General features: G+C 47.2%; 2 protein-coding genes across 3 annotated transcripts in view; one reads left to right on the top strand and one right to left on the bottom strand.

Moving 5' to 3' along the window:
• GALNS (galactosamine (N-acetyl)-6-sulfatase) overlaps positions 1-12817 on the bottom strand; it is a 47338-nt gene extending 34521 nt beyond the window's left edge. For both annotated transcript variants that reach the window (XM_082769949.1, XM_082769950.1), the window contains exons 1-9: positions 12721-12817; positions 9996-10119; positions 8715-8789; positions 7572-7674; positions 4714-4857; positions 3181-3247; positions 2934-3061; positions 1972-2111; positions 647-750 (exon numbers count right to left, since the gene is read on the bottom strand). In XM_082769949.1, the coding sequence (XP_082626075.1) occupies positions 647-750; positions 1972-2111; positions 2934-3061; positions 3181-3247; positions 4714-4857; positions 7572-7674; positions 8715-8789; positions 9996-10119; positions 12721-12810 (975 nt within the window). In that variant the 5' untranslated portion in view covers positions 12811-12817. The remainder of the gene's footprint in view (positions 1-646; positions 751-1971; positions 2112-2933; positions 3062-3180; positions 3248-4713; positions 4858-7571; positions 7675-8714; positions 8790-9995; positions 10120-12720) is intronic.
• A 52-nt stretch (positions 12818-12869) lies between these two features.
• TRAPPC2L (trafficking protein particle complex subunit 2L) lies at positions 12870-16051 on the top strand. The gene is made up of 5 exons (XM_082770418.1): positions 12870-12922; positions 13734-13906; positions 14898-14985; positions 15106-15185; positions 15861-16051. The coding sequence occupies exons 1-5, from the start codon at positions 12890-12892 to the stop codon at positions 15904-15906; spliced, it is 420 nt and encodes a 139-aa protein (XP_082626544.1). The 5' UTR covers positions 12870-12889; the 3' UTR covers positions 15907-16051.
• The last annotated feature ends 3090 nt before the right edge of the window (positions 16052-19141 follow it).

The following is a 19141-nucleotide window of genomic DNA, read 5'->3' on the forward strand; positions in this document are numbered from 1 at the left end:
TTCGGGGATGAGAGGTGCTCACAAAGGGGAGGGAATCTGTGTTATTTACTATGAGCCCTCCCTGCAGAAGAATTGATTGCATCTTTCTTTAATGAGAACTGGGACAAGAGAGGCTGGTAGTACCACCAGAGGATTATTTTGAAGGGATCATATCTGAATTTGTCTACAGGCAGGAAAGAGCAATATTCTGGTATCTAGACCTCCCCGAGAGGAACTTTTATTGAACACCAAAGCAAGAGCTGCAAGGGTCAAATCATTTGATACTTCAAAGCACAGAGAGTGCATTTTCACCATGCTCCTGCTCCACACTGGGACACACATCTGTGTTTATACTTCTACTTGTTCAGCTATGTAACCCGCTAAAATACTGTGGACCAGAAGACTAAAGGGTTTAGACCACGAGGACAAAACGACCAGGCTGTGTGGTATTCACAGAAGTGCTGATCACAGACACTCGAGATGCAAATTTGTGCTAATGAACAGAAATGGCATTGTTCTGAGGGGTAGCATTCAGCTCCTTATTTAGGCAAGTGGCTGGACTGATGTGTTAAAAGTCAGATCCAAAGCCCACTGAATCCAGCAAGAACCTTTCCGTTTATTTCAGTTCACTCACGACTGATCAGAATCATTAAAAGCAGATACTCACCCCTCCTGCAGGAATATGTCCAGGCCACCAAGCGATCGCTGGCTCTCTCATGCCACCTTCAAAGGTGGTTTGTTTGCCACAGAGAAAACGACCGTTGCTTCCTCCTAGAGAAAGAAGAAAACCCATAAAACCCATGATATGCCAATAATGCATTTCAAAGGGACACTGGCAACTACAAAAATTTTAAGCTAGTTTTAAATGAGTTTTCATTTGTGCACGAATCCTTCTTGAAATAAGATGTCCAGAGCTGTTTTCTTTAAATATTCCTTTATGATGAATTTTAAGAGTGTCTTTTCAGCACAGAGAGAAACTTGACAATTAAACACAACTTGCTGTCAGCTGGACAAAGACAAAACAAAACAAACAAAACAGATAAGACTGCAGCATTTTCCTTCCCTTTATGGATGTTAACTGCTGTTTGTAACTAGAGAAATCTGACACTTTCAGGAAGAAATAGTATTTTTTTTTTCATAACCTTTTAAAGTACCAGACCAGTATGAGATGCAGATACGAGAATGAAAAAAATAAGTTATACATTCCCTGAATGTTTCCCTCTCAGAGCTAGGAAGGCTTTTTTTGCAAGAATATTGGTGTTTTTAAGCCACTCTTACAGCTGAGCTTACTGAAGAGCAAACAGGGAAGGGCTATGACTGACTCCAGGTCACACAAAGTCAAACACAGTGGCTCAGCTGAAATCAGAACTCAGGATACTCCCTGCTTTGTGGTCTAATAACCACTAGACAGCCTGCCTCCAAAGAGAAGAGAGTGGGTTATAAAATCAATTTGCAATGACTCTGAGAGAAAAAAATCATTTAAACAAAGGAAAACGTGAGTAGAAACAATAAAAATACTATTTCTTCCTAATAATTTTTCAGGAGATCTAAAGAGGGAGGGTCTCAAACTGTAATTACTCAGAAAGTTCAGATATGCGTTTGGCAGCTGGAGAATAAAAATCCTGTGAAGTTTTTGTGCCTGTGTGGGCCTAAATAAAATAAAAAAACATTCACCCCCTGACAGAGGAGCACGAAGTGGAAATGCACACAGGTGAACAGCTACACCAGGTTAGGCCAAAGTCCAGTTGGCCAAAGTTACCTCTCCTCCACCAGTGGCCAGAAGTAACGAACATAAATAGATCCTTCATGAGGTACCTCTAAACATGAGAGCTCTGAACTTTGAGGCTTCTCCTGACTGCACAGGGGATAAGGAAAGAAAACCAAAACCCACCAAAAAACAGGTACAGGTCTCTTTCCATCCCCCTGTTCACACATGGAAATATAAACCTAGATTTCACAATCCCAGTCCAGGTTTGTTCATTCGAGACTCACCTTGTTTAGGAGCTGAAATGAGAGCAGCCCCATTATCAGAGGTGAAAAACACGAAAGTGTTCTCACTGATACCAAGCTTTTGAAGATGTTTTAGGATTTTTCCAATGCTATCATCAATTTCCCGTACGGCATCCCCATATCTGAGGCAAAAGTAGATGAAAAAAACATTAAAGGCAATAGAAGAATAAAAGTCTGATGCAGAATAATGTATTGCAATAAGCCACGATGCTTTTAGTGAACACAATTTACACCTGGCCTACAGAAGGAAATACTTTTCATATGCATCAGGTACCATATTAAAGTTTGCCAGGGTCACTGCAAAACCTCTTTCCTGTATGGAGCAACTTCTCCTGGATACTAGGAGTCAGAATCTGTTCAGATCTGAGCTACGCTTGGACAGAGACCAGCAATGGATAAAAGTTTAGCTATAAAGTTCTCAGATATAGGCAATGCCACTTTGCCGTTGTCTTGAAGCAAATTACACCATTTTTCTTATAAATGCTGGTTTGAAATCATACTCTCAGAAGCAAGGCTCACAGCACCTACAGAGCTACTCTTGCCTTCTGTAAACTGCATTTTTCGTGCATGCTTTTCTACTCGCCCCTCTGATTTATAAGTTTTTACAACAGGCACAAACCATACAAAGGGCTTCCAAAACTTCATCTATGCCACATACAGCACTTCATTACTCACACAACTGGCAAAGGAGCTTAGATTTCTCCCCTCCATTTCGGTCTCATGATCCTCATTTCAGATTATAGCAAAAATAAAGAACCAAAGTTCTCACTAACTAATATATATCGTCATGTACTTCAGCCCACACTTTGAGAACTGATCTATATAGCTGGATCTAATGAATGCAGCCTAGATTTTCCATTTCTCCAGCATGAGATATTAATTATAAATAAATAAAATAGTAATAATAAACAAAAACCACCAAAACACACAAAAACAAGACTTACAGTCCTCTCTGACTAGAGCCCAGGAAATGTTTGGAGGCATAAACAGGAGCGTGGGTAGCATCAATTGCCCAGTATAAAAAGAATGGCTGCTGGCTGGCCTGCTGCCGGCTAATAAAATCGAGAGCTTCCTGTAAACAACAGTAAAAATGAATTTAACAGAATCATCCTCTGCCATCTAAGTCTCTCCAAAAAAAAAAGAAGCATAAAGTCACTGTGGGTCAGAAACCAGTACTGAAATAAATGGTACCTGTAGGTAGATCTGAGTCAAGTTGGCTTCACCTGTCTTCAGATCGATTTTGAAATCTTCATAATATCTTAAGATAAAATGAATCAGAGAGAAAAAAAAGAATAAAACTTAAGGAATACACAACACAAAAAAGCTGCCCCTGCCCCCATTATTTATACAAGCAAGGCACTGTTGCTACTTAGCAGAAAAGGTGAAAACATAACTTACGTAACAAGCCAATTCTCTTCAGATAATTAAAAGAACGTCATCTTATTTTTCTCTTATGGGAGAAAGCAGTGAAATGGCCAGATTTGAATGAATCACAACTGCAAGATTTGGACAAATGTGAGCCACTACACTAGCTTTTCAATATTAAGCTATTAGAACATGGATATAAGGCAGTGCTCCTTCAATAGAGAGCTGTTTGGTATGTGAGTAATATTTTCAGAAGAGCACAGAAACTTTCATTGAGATAGAGCAACCCTGGAATCAGAACTTGGGCTGCCCTGAGAACGTCGTGCTGGAAGCATCTTCAGACACCAATTATGCAAAGAAGGGCAGGCTGCAGACCTCGTGAGAATAATAGTATGTGAAATGAGATGACACCAGGCAGAAAACCGAATGGGTGAGAATGGTACGTACATACTGCATGTTTGGAGCCTAGGATGGTATTAGGCAAACAGACAAAAGGTTACTACAAAACAGGCAGAGGAGGAATAAAGCATTCTTTCAGTACAGAAAGGAACCAGTTTCCAAGAGAAGTAGTGGAATGAAATCATCACAGGAAGCCTTTAGGGCACAACAGGATAAGCAAACATCTCTGAGAGGTTCTCTAGAGCAGCCACAATCCCTACACGGTCTGTGTGCAACCTGCAGGTTGGGCTTGGCACTCAGACTCGTGTTTCTATCTACCTGGAGCATTTTTCCACAAGGTATTCCCCCTTCTGCCCTAGCTCCAATGGAAATGACCATCCTTAGATTAGTTCATGGATGTTAAGCAGTGGCTATTAAACTTGAAGACCTGGAGACAACCTTCAGTTCAGGAAGATGGACAGCCACATAAAAAAAGGACGATTGCATGTTTGTTTTCTTATACCCCTCCTCGAGGTACCCACTGCAGGTAGCCGTTGCAGAGCACAGTGGATTAAACCAGCTTTGTGCTGGACTCTGAAGAGCCGTTCCTATGTTTCATGAGCTTTTACAAGCATCTTTTCTGCATCAGCTTACTGCTGAGCTGCAGAGCAGAGGGGGCATTCAGTAGTAAGCATCTTAGAACACATCTGAAGCAGGATGTTTTTAATAAGTGACATGCTCTAAAAGTCCCCTGCTTGGGGTGAATCACCTGGAGGTCACTGGCCATCTAACCAAGCCTGGAAATTTGCCTGATTCTGGAGCAGCTTCTGGTTTTGCCAACACTTTTTCACTGAAACTGCTTTGCTATGCCAGTACTTGTATTCCAACACAGCAGTATCAGCAGGGAGAGCAAGGAGAGCAGCATTACCAGCAACGAGGTCACGGTTTGGAAAACAACTGGCAGGCAAGCAGCTGAATTACCTGCCAATCATTTCCCAGTCCCTATACACAGGGATATTGGGGACTGCTTTGTTATCATAAGGTCCAAAATGGCAATTTGGGGATCCAAACCATTCATCAAACCCGTGCTTCAGGGGATGGAATTGGGGCCTGTGGCCCAGATGCCTAGGAACAAAAGAAATAGATGAATTTAAGTTCTATTTTTTGCTTCAGTGCCGTAATCTCATCAGAATGGCATGCAAGAAAACAATCTTTGCCCAAGAAGAAAAACTTCAAGCATTTTAATTAAATAAATGACTGCAGAGCATTGTCTTGATCTTACTTGTTGCAAACGGACCCATGCAGACCATGCCAGACCCACGCATCCCATTTTAGCCTACTGTCCAGTCTGTTTTCTGTTATTTGCTTCTATCGGTGCCTTCTCTCATGCTGTCTTGATTATCTGCACTGATGGACTACACTGCTCAAAGCCACCGCAAAGCTGCACGTAATGTTTTGTGGAGGATTCTGATCTACAAGTCACTTTTATACCACTAAGCTGTAAAAAACACACGGGAAAACTCATGAAACATACCACTGTATTTGCATTCCCTTTATGGAGTCTTTATGTGGCCAAAACGGTAGAGAGAGACCTGAATGTAAATGAGAACGAGTTCTTTACACACACGTGAACCTAAAGCACATTTAGCTACTCCTGATGACAGCTGCATTCATCTACGCTGCTTGAAAACGCTCCTAACTTCAAGCTGACGCTCCTTTCTAATCTCCAACTTCTCAACTGCAAATTCTCTGTCTTGAAAAGAAAGAATGCCCGTCCTTTCAGACTCTAGATCTTCGTACCCAAGTGTTTATTTAATCATTGCAGATTCTACTCACAAGCCTGCATTCGCAACCTGTCCGTTTTGTGCTATCGCTGTCTGCACACTTTCTGAACATAAGGGACATAAAATGCATTACCTGAACTAAAGCGATCCGTGATGTCATTTTGAGCTATTCCAAAATGAGTTAAAGCATAAAATAATCATCATTCCAGCTACAATCGTATCTTGGTGATGTAACTAAAACTGCAAATCTCCAGTACAGGACTCTCCTGTTTCCTCATTTATATACACAATACTACAAAGCTATTCCTGGCTGTTTCCACAAGAACAGGGAATAAGAGAAAATATTCTAAGAAAGCCCTAAGAGAACTTACAAAGGAAGAAACATGAAAAATGTATCAAATAATTACTGAGATACAGAAGGTAGATTGTTCTCTCTCTTTTACAATACAAAAATAAATAGATGCAACAAATTCCAAAAAGGTCACGGAAAATACTTGACTTGCAAACGTATAATTTAACTGTGGAACTCACTGTCATTCTGAGATGCTTTTAAAAGGGATGCTGAAAAAGATACAAAATCTTCTGCCAGAAAACTTTAAGATCTCTACAAGCCCCATAATTCTACAGGGAGCTGGGATGAGACTCCAAATTAACTATTGCACGCTGCCTTTTTCTTTTTCTTTTAAACATCTTTCTGGGAAGCAGGTGATGTTCACAACTGCCAGAGACTCCTGCTGCACGGTATCATTCCCCAGTCCTCTCCGGTACAACAGTTCTTGGGTCTGTAATGATAGCACACTGCACATCCATATTTAGGCTGCTGCTTGCTAACAGCTGCAGGTCCTTCCAGATTTGCTGTTTTCCAAATAACTGCCTGGAACCAATCTGTATTTGCGTTGTTTATTTCTTTTCCCTGGGTGTATGAATTTGCATTTATTAGCACTGAACTGCATCTTATTGCATTCAGCCCACTGATCCGATTCTTCATGGCCACTCTGCTGTTTGGATTCATGGTAATAAATAATTCACTGTCTTAGGTTAGTTTGCTTTCTTTCCAATTTCAGCAGCATGGGTGAATCCAACCACAATTCAATCTCACTCTTCTCTAACTTGTTAGCAAAACTGCTAAATAAAATGTATCCCATTACTTTCCTAAACAGTATCCCCCTGGTACTAATCCCGTCTGAAGCCTCTTCATTAACAATTACTCTGTTAACCAAGCAGTACTCGTCGGGGGTCTATGTAGTTTTGAAGTTGCTATTTATACATTTATTTATTACAGCACTGTTCCAAACTGTGAATTAACTGTTTGGAGATCTCCAGACACCGTGGGATTCCATTACAGCCCACGAGTGCATCTGAATTTCGAATGTTACAAATGTACCAGCTTCAACTACTACACCCGTAATTCGGTCTTTGTTTGAACTGAATACCTCTCAGGCGTTTCCTTCCCAATCCTTCGCAGCCATTGCACAAGATCTGCAAAGATTTTATCGTACTATCATGCAAGTCAATAAAGCCAAAGGACGACGTTCAGAGAGTACTGGCTCAGCCCTCTAGTTCTTTTAAAACACCCAGAAGTATCAGCTGTCCTCATTAAGTCCCTCCCTACCCGCCCTGATCTTCTACAGCAGGTGAACAGACTTCAGCATAGCTCTGATATCAATTTGCTCATCCTCAAGCATCTGCATCTCTGTTTTTGTACCATACACTCATCCTGCCAAAGACAAAAAGCACATAGGTGCTGAAGGCAAGTTCCAACAGAAAACATCTTGGCACTTCTTGATAACATTAAGTAGTGTGGCACATGGATGAAAGCACAAAGAGCCGCAGGCTTGATATATAAGCATGGATCTACGCGTGTACTTGTAATGGTAACACTCAGTTTGGAAATTGATCACAGCAGGGGGGAAGATCCACCACAAATTTCAAAAGGCAGACGTCTGAACTTCAAAACAGGCTTTCTCCTACGCTTCTGGTTGCCCTGCTGCTCTTTCATGATACATACACACACGTACTGAAATCTCAAAGCAAGAGATCTTAAAACAAGTTTACCATTTGCCAATGATCTTATTGACGTAGCCAGCTTTCTTCAGCAACTCCGGAAGCAGTAATTCAGAATCTGGGATTCCTCCTACTATATCCTGTGGTGTGTACGCTGCGTAAAACAAACAAACAAGAAGTCTTTCTGTCTCTTACAAGCACTACAGCAAACAGCTCATGGCCACCCATCATTAGAAGCATTATTACTGGATCAGAAATAGCAATTAGTTTGAAGTTCCAGCAATATCGCTCTCTGGAAGTCTTCCCGGACCAGGAGATGAAGAGGAAAAGTTGATTCAGCAAACACACACCTCAAGTAAAGGGAAATCTCCATCTGCCTACACACCACGACCAATAAAAAAAAGGAGCTGCTATCACAGAAGGAAGGCAAGGCCCATGAATAGGGCAGAAAGAGGGGTGAGGATCATAAAGAAAACAAGTGCTTTAAGCATCCATTGGAGCTGCCTTTACTTCTGCAAATTTGCCTTATATTTCCCAAAACGAAGGCATTTTTTTCCTAGATGAAACGATTGACGAACTTGCTCAGGCTGCAAGAGCTGAAGGAAATGAGGTCTCTCCCAGTCTGCAGCTCTCTGGTGTGTTTTTGGTGAGGGTGGAGATGGCCGAGCTGTGTGTGAAGCAACACGCAGCTGCTGCCTCCTGCCCAAGCACGCGTGGTCTCACGCAGCTTCTGGCATTCCAGAACCAAAAATCAACCCAGAGACTTTATGTACTGGTAATCCTTCCTGGGAGCACCACGGGGCTATAAAAGTGCCCTTTCTGAAACGGGCAGAAAACCAGATGCTGAATAAAACTGTAAGCAGCTTGTTCTTTACTCTGGGCGTTAACACACACCCTGTGTGATTTTCTTTAACCAGACACCAATTACACCAAGCAGAGGAAACACTTCTCTGCCAGCAGAAGCAAACGGATCAACCAGCCTTGTTTGTGTCTCCTCATTTGAGAAGGTTTTCTGCTTGATGAGGAGGAAGCAATAAATTTCACGCTTATTACCAGCAGTTAACATGGTAATCTTTTTGTGCCACTCTGGAAGACCCATAAGGGAAGATAACCGAGCCAAGCCTTTGTTCAAAGCAAAACTTTGCACAAAGCACGGAGAGAAATCTCAAGAGGAATCGGGAATGAAGCCCATACCGTTTCTGGCATGTCCATTCGTGGTGTAAAAACCATTCCTGACCGGGAGACGGCCCGTCAGCAGCGCTGCCCTTGCTACAAACAACAACAAAAAACATTTTTTTTTTTCCATGCACTCTGGTTACAGTTAGCACTATTGTATTCAGGCTGAGGACACAACAACCGAAGCGCGTCAGTGTCCTGCCACAGCCAGCTGCTAGGATCACTCACATCAGAACTCAACAAGAAACCCTTCCCAAGGGAGCCAAGGTGATGGCCAGGTTGTGATACAACACCATTAGTTATGCCAGGATGAACCCAACTGAAATTTGGCCCCTCTGTTAAATTACTTTACCCACTGCTGAGAAGTTATCATTTCCAACTGTAACCAAAGCAGCCCTCCTACCCCAGTAATTAATAAAAAAAAATAATAAAAAGGAATACCTGGTGTGTGTATTTAAGAGGGAATCCTAGCACAGATCAATTACACGCTCATATCTAAGGCTAAGTTTTCAAACTTGCCTGAATGGAAGCCACGTAGTAGTGAACAAAAAGAAGCTGTCCAGCTTTGACAATAAAAATCAGCTCCTGAACTCTGCAAACACTTAAACAGATGCTGAAGTACTACTGGACTTAGCAGGACTGCAGCATATATTAAATGCCTGTTCTGAGCAAGGACAGTCATTAGCACGTTGACAAATGATTTGCTAAATGAAAACCCAAACAGAAAGCCTCTGTTCCTCATTTTCATTTCAGTTCTTGGTTGCCAATAAAGCTGGGAACACACACACACAAAGAAGGATTAAAAGTAAATAACCTTTATTTCCCAAACTGAACTGTTTCTTTCGTCTCTTGTCCCTTCCCCAGGAATCTCACAAGCCATGGGGGTCAACAACAGGACAGGACCTGCTGCCTTCCTTGCACAAAAGTCTCACCAATGTTAGTGGAATCAGACAACCTTCGTACCTTTCTGCTCAGCAATCACTTAAATACTGCTTGGTCTGTTCCAGAATGAGAAAGAACTAAAAATGCAATGACTGAGGCTAGAAAACCAAACCAGAATATTTTATAAAATCCTTTAACTGCACTGATTCGATCACTACAACACCGCTTTGAATGAACTTACGATTGTAGGCTTCCCACTCAAAAAGTAAAGAAAAAGGAGACAAAACAAAAGATCAAAGCACTGAACCCCAACTCTGCCCCCAGGGTAATCACTGGTTTGGTTGCTAGTTGATGGCAGAGGCTGGCAAACATCCCAAGCGTCTCAGAAGGTGGCATCCTCACATCCAGCGTACTTACATGGCGAACAGAGGGGGTTGGCAGTATAAAAGTCCATGAAAAGCATCCCTTCCGAAGCCATCTGGTCCAGGTTAGGAGTTTCCTTCGAAGGCTCTCCGAAAGCTCCCAAATCCCCCCAACCCATCTGTAAAAAAAGAACACAGCACAAGACGTAAAAGTACTTTTACTCCTCCATAAATGCCAGTGCTTCTGGGCTCACATAAAACCTTTATTTTATCCCTTCATTTCTGTCTTTATAGTGCTCATCTCCCTACTCAGGGAGCACTTCACCAACGTCATAAAAATGCTCTCCCCCAGCCCCGTGAAGCAGGGAACTATTCGAGTTTTCACTGGCAAACAAGAAACTGAGGCACATGTGAGATAACTGGCTTGCTGGAGGACTTTTAAAAGCTTGCAGAGGAACTGGATAAGGAACCCTAACATCTCCTCTCTTACTGCAGTGCCCGAAGACTTGCAAGGAGGAAGTTGCACCCGATCTGCTCAGTGTTGCACAGCTGCAAAGCCAAATTGCTCAGTCCCTGGCCACGTGTCTTTGTCTTGGAGCCCAGCACTCTGCCTGTCCACCCGCGTGTACTCAACTACGGAGGCAAGGAAAAGCTTAGAAAGGAAAAAAAAATGCTTATTTTAAAAGCCAGCTCTAAAAAAAAACCTGCTGGGGGCATCGTGTGCGAGCCAGGGGTTTTATCCTGTGCCTTTCCAGCACAGCAGGGTCGTGCATCCCTACCCAGGAGGGCCATAAAGCCACCGCCGTGCTGCCTGTGCTCGCTGCTGAGAACGCTGGTGGGTAATAACACCAATAACAGCCAGCGACTTCAAACAGAAGGTTCTGGAAGGGAACAGCTTAACGAGCAATTAGGCCCCACGGTTGCTAGAGCTTATATCGTGCTTTAAAAAGCGCAAAAGCTGGCTCTAACGCAGGCATGTGTCAGGTGAGCAGCTAACAGAGAGGGGTGATGTATCCAGAGCTGCAGGAAACCATCTGCCTGGGCCCAGCTGAGAGCCTCCTGTTTGCACTTTCTTTTCCAGTTTGGATAAAAAAACTCCTGGAGAGCTGTAGAGCCCGATTTTGAGGCTTGAGCAGAGGGCAATTAAACGGTGGGACCTGACAGAGGGCATGGAGTTAAATCGGGTTCCGTGGATCAGCCCTCGGTTCTCACCTCTTCAGCGTCTTTATCGACATGAAAGAAAGAAAAAAAGGAATGTTGGGGTGCTCTGATTCACACGGGAGTTACTGAGGGATCAAAGGCAAGAGAGCAGGGAGCTGCAGGTTTAACGAGCAGCGTACACATCCACAAACAGCCCGCGGAAGCCCCACCAGGACCCGTGCCCCGCCAACACTCCTGGAGCAGGCTGATCATCTCGACAGATTCTCAGGGGAAATATTCCCCATCCGAAACCACGTCCATCTCCAGTATTAGAAGGCGTTGGACTATTATTTTTTGTAGGCTGCAAGGCCGATCCTTGGTTTAATTGCTCAGTCATTAGGAACGGGCTGACGAGGTCACTTAGCTTCTTGATAAGGGGCATAGGGTGGCAAGCAACAAGACCTCAATGCAGGCTTTCAAATGTATAAAGATTTGAGAAATCTCATGTGTTTTCCTCAGGACACCCACAAACAAGGGCTAAAACGTCCCCTGGGGTAGCTGTGCCCCGCGGGAGGGGCAGGGCCTTGAAATCAGCAATGTTTTTTACATAAAATTGGGAAAGGACTTGAGAAGGAAAGCAGCCGAGCGTGGCAGATCCCTCAGTAAGTTCTTCCAACCCCTGAAATGCTCTGCTTGTTCCACTCAAACCTTTCCACACCGTGCCACCGACCCACGAGCCTGAATCACCGCGCCCCGGCCCCGTGGCCGTGACTCAGGACGCTGCCCCTGCCCCCCTGCTGCCCCGCACAGCGGCCGAGTGATCGGGGCCGGGTGCTGTGACCCCACCAACCCCCCCAGGCAACCCGTCCCAACGCCTGACAGCTCTTTCTGAGAGGAAACGGCCCCTAATTTCCAGCCTGACCCTCATCTGGCACAACTTGAGGCTGTTCTCCCCAGTCCCATCCCTGCAGGATATCGGGACCAGCCTGCCAGACCCCTACTCCCAGCCCCAGAACGATCCCCTGGCCCCACAGAGATCCCCCTGTCCCCATAGACATCCCCCAGCCCCACAGAGACCCCAGTGACCCCCCCCCGGCCCCATATACACCCCTGGGACCCCACAGAGACCTCCTCCAGCCCCATATAAACCCCCCTGGCCCCATATACACCCTCCCCCTGCCCCAAAACAACATCCTCGGTCCCATATACAGCCCCCTCCAGCCCCACATACCCCTCAATGACCCCTCCCCGGCCCCATACAGGCCCCCAGGCTCCACAACGACACTCCCCGACACCACAGACACCCCAATGACCCCCCCCGGCCCCATATACACCCCCGGGATCCCACAGAGACCCCCCCAGCCCCATATACCCCCTCCCCCAGCCCCACAACAACATCCTCAGCCCCATATACAGCCCCCCACGGCCCCACAACGCCATCCTTGGCCCCATACAGGCCCCACCGACCCCGCAGACCCCCCCAATGACCCCCTCTGGCCCCTCACAGCCCCCCCCCAACCCCACAAACACCCCCTTGGAGGCAAGCACCGCCTCCCCCCGCCCCAAAACAGCCTCCAGGCGGCTTCCACCGCCCCCCCCCACATCCCCTCACATCCCCCCGAGCCCCCCGTCCCCCTCACATCGTCCATGAGCAGCAGCAGCAGGTTGGGGGGGGCGGCGCGGCCCAGGGCCCAGCAGAGGCAGAGCGGCCCCAGCACCGCCCTCGCCATGGCAACGGCGCCCGCCTCACGTGACCCGCCCGCCTCACGTGACCCCCCTCCCCCGTCACGTGACGTGGGGCGGGGCAAGATGGCGGTGTGCGTGGCCGTGATCGCCAAGGAGGTGGGGGCGAAGGGGGGGGGGGGCTGGGAGGGGGTTTTGGGGGGATATTGGGGGATTTAAGGGTTCAAGGGGGGGATGGGGGGCGCGGGGGGGCTGTGGAGCCCGAGATGGGGTGAGGGGAGAGGGGCTGGGGGTATAGGGTGGGGCTGTGGGGTCTTACAGGGGTTGTAGGGCCAGGTGGGGTTATAGGGCCTCAGAGGGGTTTTGGGGGCTCAGGTGGGGCTGTGGAGCCCAAGCAGGGGTGAGCAGAGAGGGGCTGGGGGCATAGGGTGGGATTATGGGGCCTTACAGGGGTTGTAGGGCCAGGTGGGGTTATAGGGCTCAAAGTGGTGCTGTGGGGTCTGAGAGGGGCTGGGGGGCTATGGAGCCCAAGCAGGGGTGAGCGGAGAGGGGCTGTGGGGCTCAGGGTGGTGCTATAGGGCCAGGTGGGAATATAGGGCCTCAGAGGGGTTGTGGGGCTCAAGGTGGGGCCAAAAAGAGGCTGTGGAGCCCAACCTGGGGAGAGGGGCTGTGGGGCCCAGGGTGATGCTATGGGGCCTCAGAGGTGCTGTGGGGCACAGGTGGGACTGTAGGGCCTCAGAGGAGTTGTGGGGCCAGAGCAGGGGTGAGAAGGGCTGTTTGTAGGACCTGAGAGGTGGTGCAGTGGGGCCAGGTGGTGTTATGGGATCTGAGAGGGGCAACGGGATAGCGGGGCCAGGTGGGAATATGGGCCCTAAGAGAGGCTGTGGGTCTAGGTCATGCTGTGGGGCCTGAGAGGGTCACCAGAACAGAGCAGCCTGTCCTCACGAGCACAATTTGTCATCCTCCTCAGAACTACCCCCTCTACATCCGGAGCGTTCCGACGGAGAACGAGCTGAAGTTCCACTACACGGTGCACACCTCCCTGGATGTGGTGGATGAGAAGATCTCCGCCATGGGCAAGGCCCTGGTGGATCAGAGGGAGCTGTACCTGGGGCTCCTCTACCCCACCGAGGACTACAAAGTGTATCTTTACAACACCAAGTGTATCTTTACAACACCATCTGATCTAACCCCTGCGTGGCACGCTCTCCCTGCAGTCACACCACGTGCTGTTGTTCACCAAACCATGCCTGCACCTTGTGAGGAAGCTCTCTTGCTGTTTGGTGCCACCTTAAAGGCAGCAGCAGGAGGTTCACAGCCTTGTTTGCAGGCACATCAAGGGCTGGGCTCAGTGCTTTGCTCAGTTTGGCTGCTGCTGCTGCTGTTTGTTGCCTGACAGGGTGGCCAGGCCTCACCCCTACGGGCATTCGGCCTACATCAAGCAGCACCATTTCATAAATGTGGTTCTTTCTCCTCATTCTCTGCTTAATTAAAGCAGGTGAGTAACGACAACAAGGCTGGGACTCCTTAATAGCACTAATGAATGTGGCAGGAGCATGGTGGTGTCACTGGGTCAGCTCTCAGGACCGAGGTCCCAGGTGCACCCCGCAGCCTCTCTCAGATCCCAAGGTCACAGCTGTCCCAGGGTTTTTGGTCACAAAAATGTGACCTTTTGAATGCTTTTTGGCTTGTTCTCTGAATGCCTAAGAGGTTATCTGCTCTAACAGACCTGACTTATGGGTTAACTTTTGGGGTCCCTGATATTGAAAGGGCCTCCAGGCCTCTGACTGCGGCCTCCTGAATGAGGCTAAGGTGGCTGGGTCAATGAAACCATTCTTCAGAAGAGAGAAACCCTCACCAAACAGCTAACATGGGGCTGTCTGCAAAATGCAAGGCATCGTTACTGGCCAGCAGAGGAGCAAATGGGATCAGGAGTTACCAAAGGGGGCAGAAATCAGGTGGAGAGGGAGCACTCTGGTGTCTTGCTTACCTCACCTGGGCCTGGTTCTGTGCTGGGTGCAGTAAGAGCAAGATATTTCCTCTCCTCAGCTTTTTTTGAGTGTATTCCTGCCTTGTACTGGTTGCTTTGCCAGCCTCTGGTGTGTCAGGAGCATGGTCCTTAACAGCTGCCCAGCTACGGCTACGTGACAAACTCAAAGGTGAAGTTTGTTATGGTGGTGGATTCTTCAAACACAGCGCTCCGAGACAATGAGATCCGCAGCGTAAGTGCAGGAAATCAGAGCACAACTTGCCCCATCCGTGTTTTTGCTACTTCCGCTTATTCATAAAGTGCTGAGAACCAAAAAGAAAAAAATATTAATTAAGCTGCACTCCCTTTTCAGATGTTCCGAAAGCTGCATAATTCATACACAGACATAATGTGCAACCCTTTCTACAACCCCGGGGACCGCATCCATTCCAGGTAAGTGTGGGATGACGACGCTGACCTGTGCCATCTCTCTGGGACCTGCAGCACACCTGTGGTATAACAGGACCAGGAACATAACCCCTGTGCTTGACCAGTTCAGACTGCTCAGATGGAGAACAGCTGTATTGGTTTTGGGTCATTACAGCCTAATAGGAAACTCTGAAAATCCCCTGAGAAGTCACACGGAGCTGTCTCACTCCCACTTCAGAACTGGTGTTAAAAACAGAGAAAATGGTGTCACTGGGGGCAGAGAGTTACCTGATTAGCTGGAACCTTGGTAAATAGAGGGGGTTAAATGGAGTAAATTACTGCAGCTGGCCAGGGTTTATCCTGGAGTGACAACAGCTGGGATCAACACTTGTAACCTCCCCCTGTGTGAGGGCCAGTGCTCCCCATTTCTAAGCTGAAATCTCACAGGGAATTTTAATAACACTGGGAGTCTGCATTGCCTAGGCAAGAAAACTACTACGCTTTGCCAGGATAAGCCCTGTCCTTACTTCAGCTTAATTAAAGTAATTACTCAACAGAACACGCTGTAGTTAGAGTGAAACTACGTATTCAGCCAGCTCGTTAACCAGCAAGAGGCATTGTTAGCTGCTGGCATTGTTAGGAGGGCTGGTGTGCAGGGCTAGCTGCTTCCTTTAATGCTGTGTTCGTTTCCTTCCCCAGGGCTTTTGATAACATGGTGAACTCCATGATGATGCAGGTGTGCTGAGGCTCTGCCCATTCTCACCCAAGTGTTGAGAGCATTCCCCCGTGTACAGGAACGCGCCCTACAAAGTGATGTATATATGGTCTTTGTTCTGTGTCATACTTTAAAGCTGTTCTATGTAAAATAAACTCGGCACCTGCAAGCTCTGCGTGCGTTCCTACTCCAGCAAACCAAAGTACAGCACAGAAGTCTCTGCTCAACTCCTTGTGCCTTCAGGTACCCTGCAGTAGCCAGCTCTTCCTTCAGGAAGGTCAGCAGCATCAGAGGAGGCCTGTTCCCCACAGAAATGTACACAGCTGTGCTCCTCTGTAACTCAGATGTTTCTGTAGAAACTGGGCTTTGTAGAAAAACAGCAGTTCCTGCTGTGCTTGTGATGAGAGCAAGCACAGCTGCACGAGAGACAGCTAAGAGATTGTTATTGGGGTCAGCCTGAATTTCAGTCAGCTGAAATAGTGACACTGTTCCTCAGAAGTACCCGTGCTTCAGAGCAGTTCTTTAATGCAGAAGGAGCATAGCAGCAGCAGCAGCCCTTCTGCTGTTTTCCAGACCCCTTTGCTGCTGCTCAGGACTGTTCAGTTCTGTCAGGAACAGTCGAAGCAATGCTTATTTCAAAAACGTGGCCTCCTCGTCCTGTTTTGCCTTGACTGGGAACACTCAGATCTGCATGTACTTACTTCAGTAGTTCTTGGAAAGAGAAAGCTGCACGGATCAGAAGGCTCCAGGTCTCTTTACAGTCAGCCACTGCTTACATGCTTGAGGAGGATCTGGCAGGCAGACAAACAGCTGCTCTCACAGCACCACCTTGCACCTGATGGAGCCCTGCACTGATCTTACCTTCCTGGGGAAGATCTGTGGGTGACTCAGATTTGACAGCATTTGCTTTTATCGCTCCCTGAAACAGAGCAGGCACACTGAGCAGCAATTCTGGGCCAGGTCAGGGAGCACAGGTAGTGCAGCTGGGATAAACCCACACCCAGATGAAGACATCAGGACTGCAGATGCCTGGCTCATCCCGAACTAATCTGTTAACATCTCCTCCTGCAGCTCACTGCTGATCTAATTAAAGACTATCAAATCAATAGCAGGTATTTATATTTTAAAAAGTAGACTAGAAGGTCATCCCAGCCTCTTAATCACTTGTACAGTACACTCAGTGAGGCTGTGCAGCTACAGCAAATTCAGAGCTGCCCCACAGGACAAGTTTTCTGCCAGATTATCTGCAAATCCCAGCAGCTCCCAGCACACACTCCTGATCAGAAGTACAGCAACCTAGGCTGCTCCACCAGCAGCACACAGCAGTCTGCTCTGAGCACCTAATCAATTAAAAATAATTAAAAAAAAAAATAGCTACAAAGCTCCAAAGGATACAAAACCTGGAGAAAGCCAGGTCAGTACGGCGTGTCAGCTCCCAGCCAGCCTCTCACTGCAGATCAAGTTCACACAGCAAAATCATTTATTTTTAAAAATAAGTGACATTGACAATTCTTTCTCAAACAGAAATACATTTAGTCAACAACAACCTGCCAAATGATGGGAGATGGAAGTGTCTGAGCCCCTCCCAGCATCTCAACAAGGCACAGCTGCATGCTGTTACTCTGAAACAATTCCACATAAAAAGTCTTCATTTTTTTTCACTTAGAAGCACACCCCAAAGTAATTTTTATTAAAAATTAAATCTCAGTAATTTACAAAGCTACTCATAGAAGGTTTAAAGCCCTTGAGAAAAAGCCAGTTTTGTAGCCTGAGCCCAAGGGTAGCTCAGATTGAGAAACTAAGGCCAGCCTCGGCAGCACAGCCCGCACTGGGCAGAGGGCAAAAATCAACTGAAGAGTTAAGGCCCTGAGCTTTAAAAAAATCCTGAGGTCCAAAGGAAAAAGAAAAGCAGTGGGATTTCAGTCTGGCAGTGCCCCCTGAGCTGTGAAAAGCTGCTTTAGGAGTCAGTTGCATCTGGGTTAGGGGAACCCTAACCAAGGATCCTGAAAGATTAGCGTGAGAATTACGTAATAAAACCCATCGCAATGCAGAACTTCACGCGGTAATGCTGATTGCTGGTGTCCCAGCCCGCCTCTTTTAACAAAGTTTTGCCTTTAAAAACGAGCAGATTCAGAGCTCAGAAACACAAGATCAGCAGGAAGGGCAAGGGCCAGGCAGTGCTGAGCCTCGAGTTCAGGTGAGCTCACACCCATCCCAAACAGAGAGCAGGAACAGAGCCAGGAATAAAGAGCAAGATCAGGCCAAATCTGCAAAAACAGATCATCTTGAAATGCTGCTATTGCTAGGAATGAAGCAAAAGGATGCATTAGCAGCACACTTTGATCCCTGTGGCTTTGGAATCAAAGCAGGAGGGGGAAGGTTTGTTTTTTTGACACCCAGGTCTTGGTTAAAGAAGAGAGAGGGAGGCTTCCAGGCAAACAGCAAGGGGTGCCTTCTCCCTGCCCTGGTTCTTAAGAGGTGGAGTAGCTAGCAAGATAAAAAACTAGACCCCAAAATGCATCACTAGGCTTGATCTTCCTCCCAAGAGGTCAGAAATCCACAGTGCTGGGCCTTTCCAGTTCTGAGTCTTTCCAGCTGCAGAAAAGCTCCCCGGCAGTCACACCTAGAGCTGCATCCCAAGGCTCTCCCCGCCGATTTGGGGTCTTTGGAAAGGTCTTTAGGATTTTCTTATGGGCAAGAGAAAAAAGGGCCCGGCTGCTGTAGAAATAGCCAGGAAGGAAGTGCCAGAGAGGAAAGCTTCGTGTGCTGGAGGATCTGAAAGCACCCAGAGCAGGGTTCTTCAGGGGCCGAGCAGGACAGGACTCCCCCCGCTGCAGGGTGCACAGCATTCACGCACCTAAAACCCAAACAAGGCTTACAAACCCCCCAACACAGCTCTGCCCCCATAGGAAAAAGGATGAAAGGGAGGACTGGGGAAGCACTTCCCATCCCTGGGCACGCTGTTCCCTGGAACAGGGCCTTTCTCCACACAAACCCCATCCCCTAAGCCCCTCCTGGGATGCCAGCAGGGATCCGGCCGAAGCATGGACAGAGCAGATCCAGTCTTCCCCCTGGCAGCCCAGCTCCAGCTGCACTGCACACAGCTGCCTCACCAGTAATCCTCGCAGCCAGGCAGATGGCTTTTTTTTAAAATTAATCTTTTTTTTTTTTTTTTTTGGCTCGGGTAGGCACATTTAAGTCTCTCCAATCCCATCTCTTCATTCCAGTCCCATTGGCATCTTCCGGGGCAGCGCAGTCCTCCTTT

Source organism: Aythya marila (assembly GCF_965140915.1).
Source record: "Aythya marila genome assembly, chromosome: 12".
NCBI classification, from domain to species: Eukaryota; Metazoa; Chordata; class Aves; order Anseriformes; family Anatidae; genus Aythya; species Aythya marila.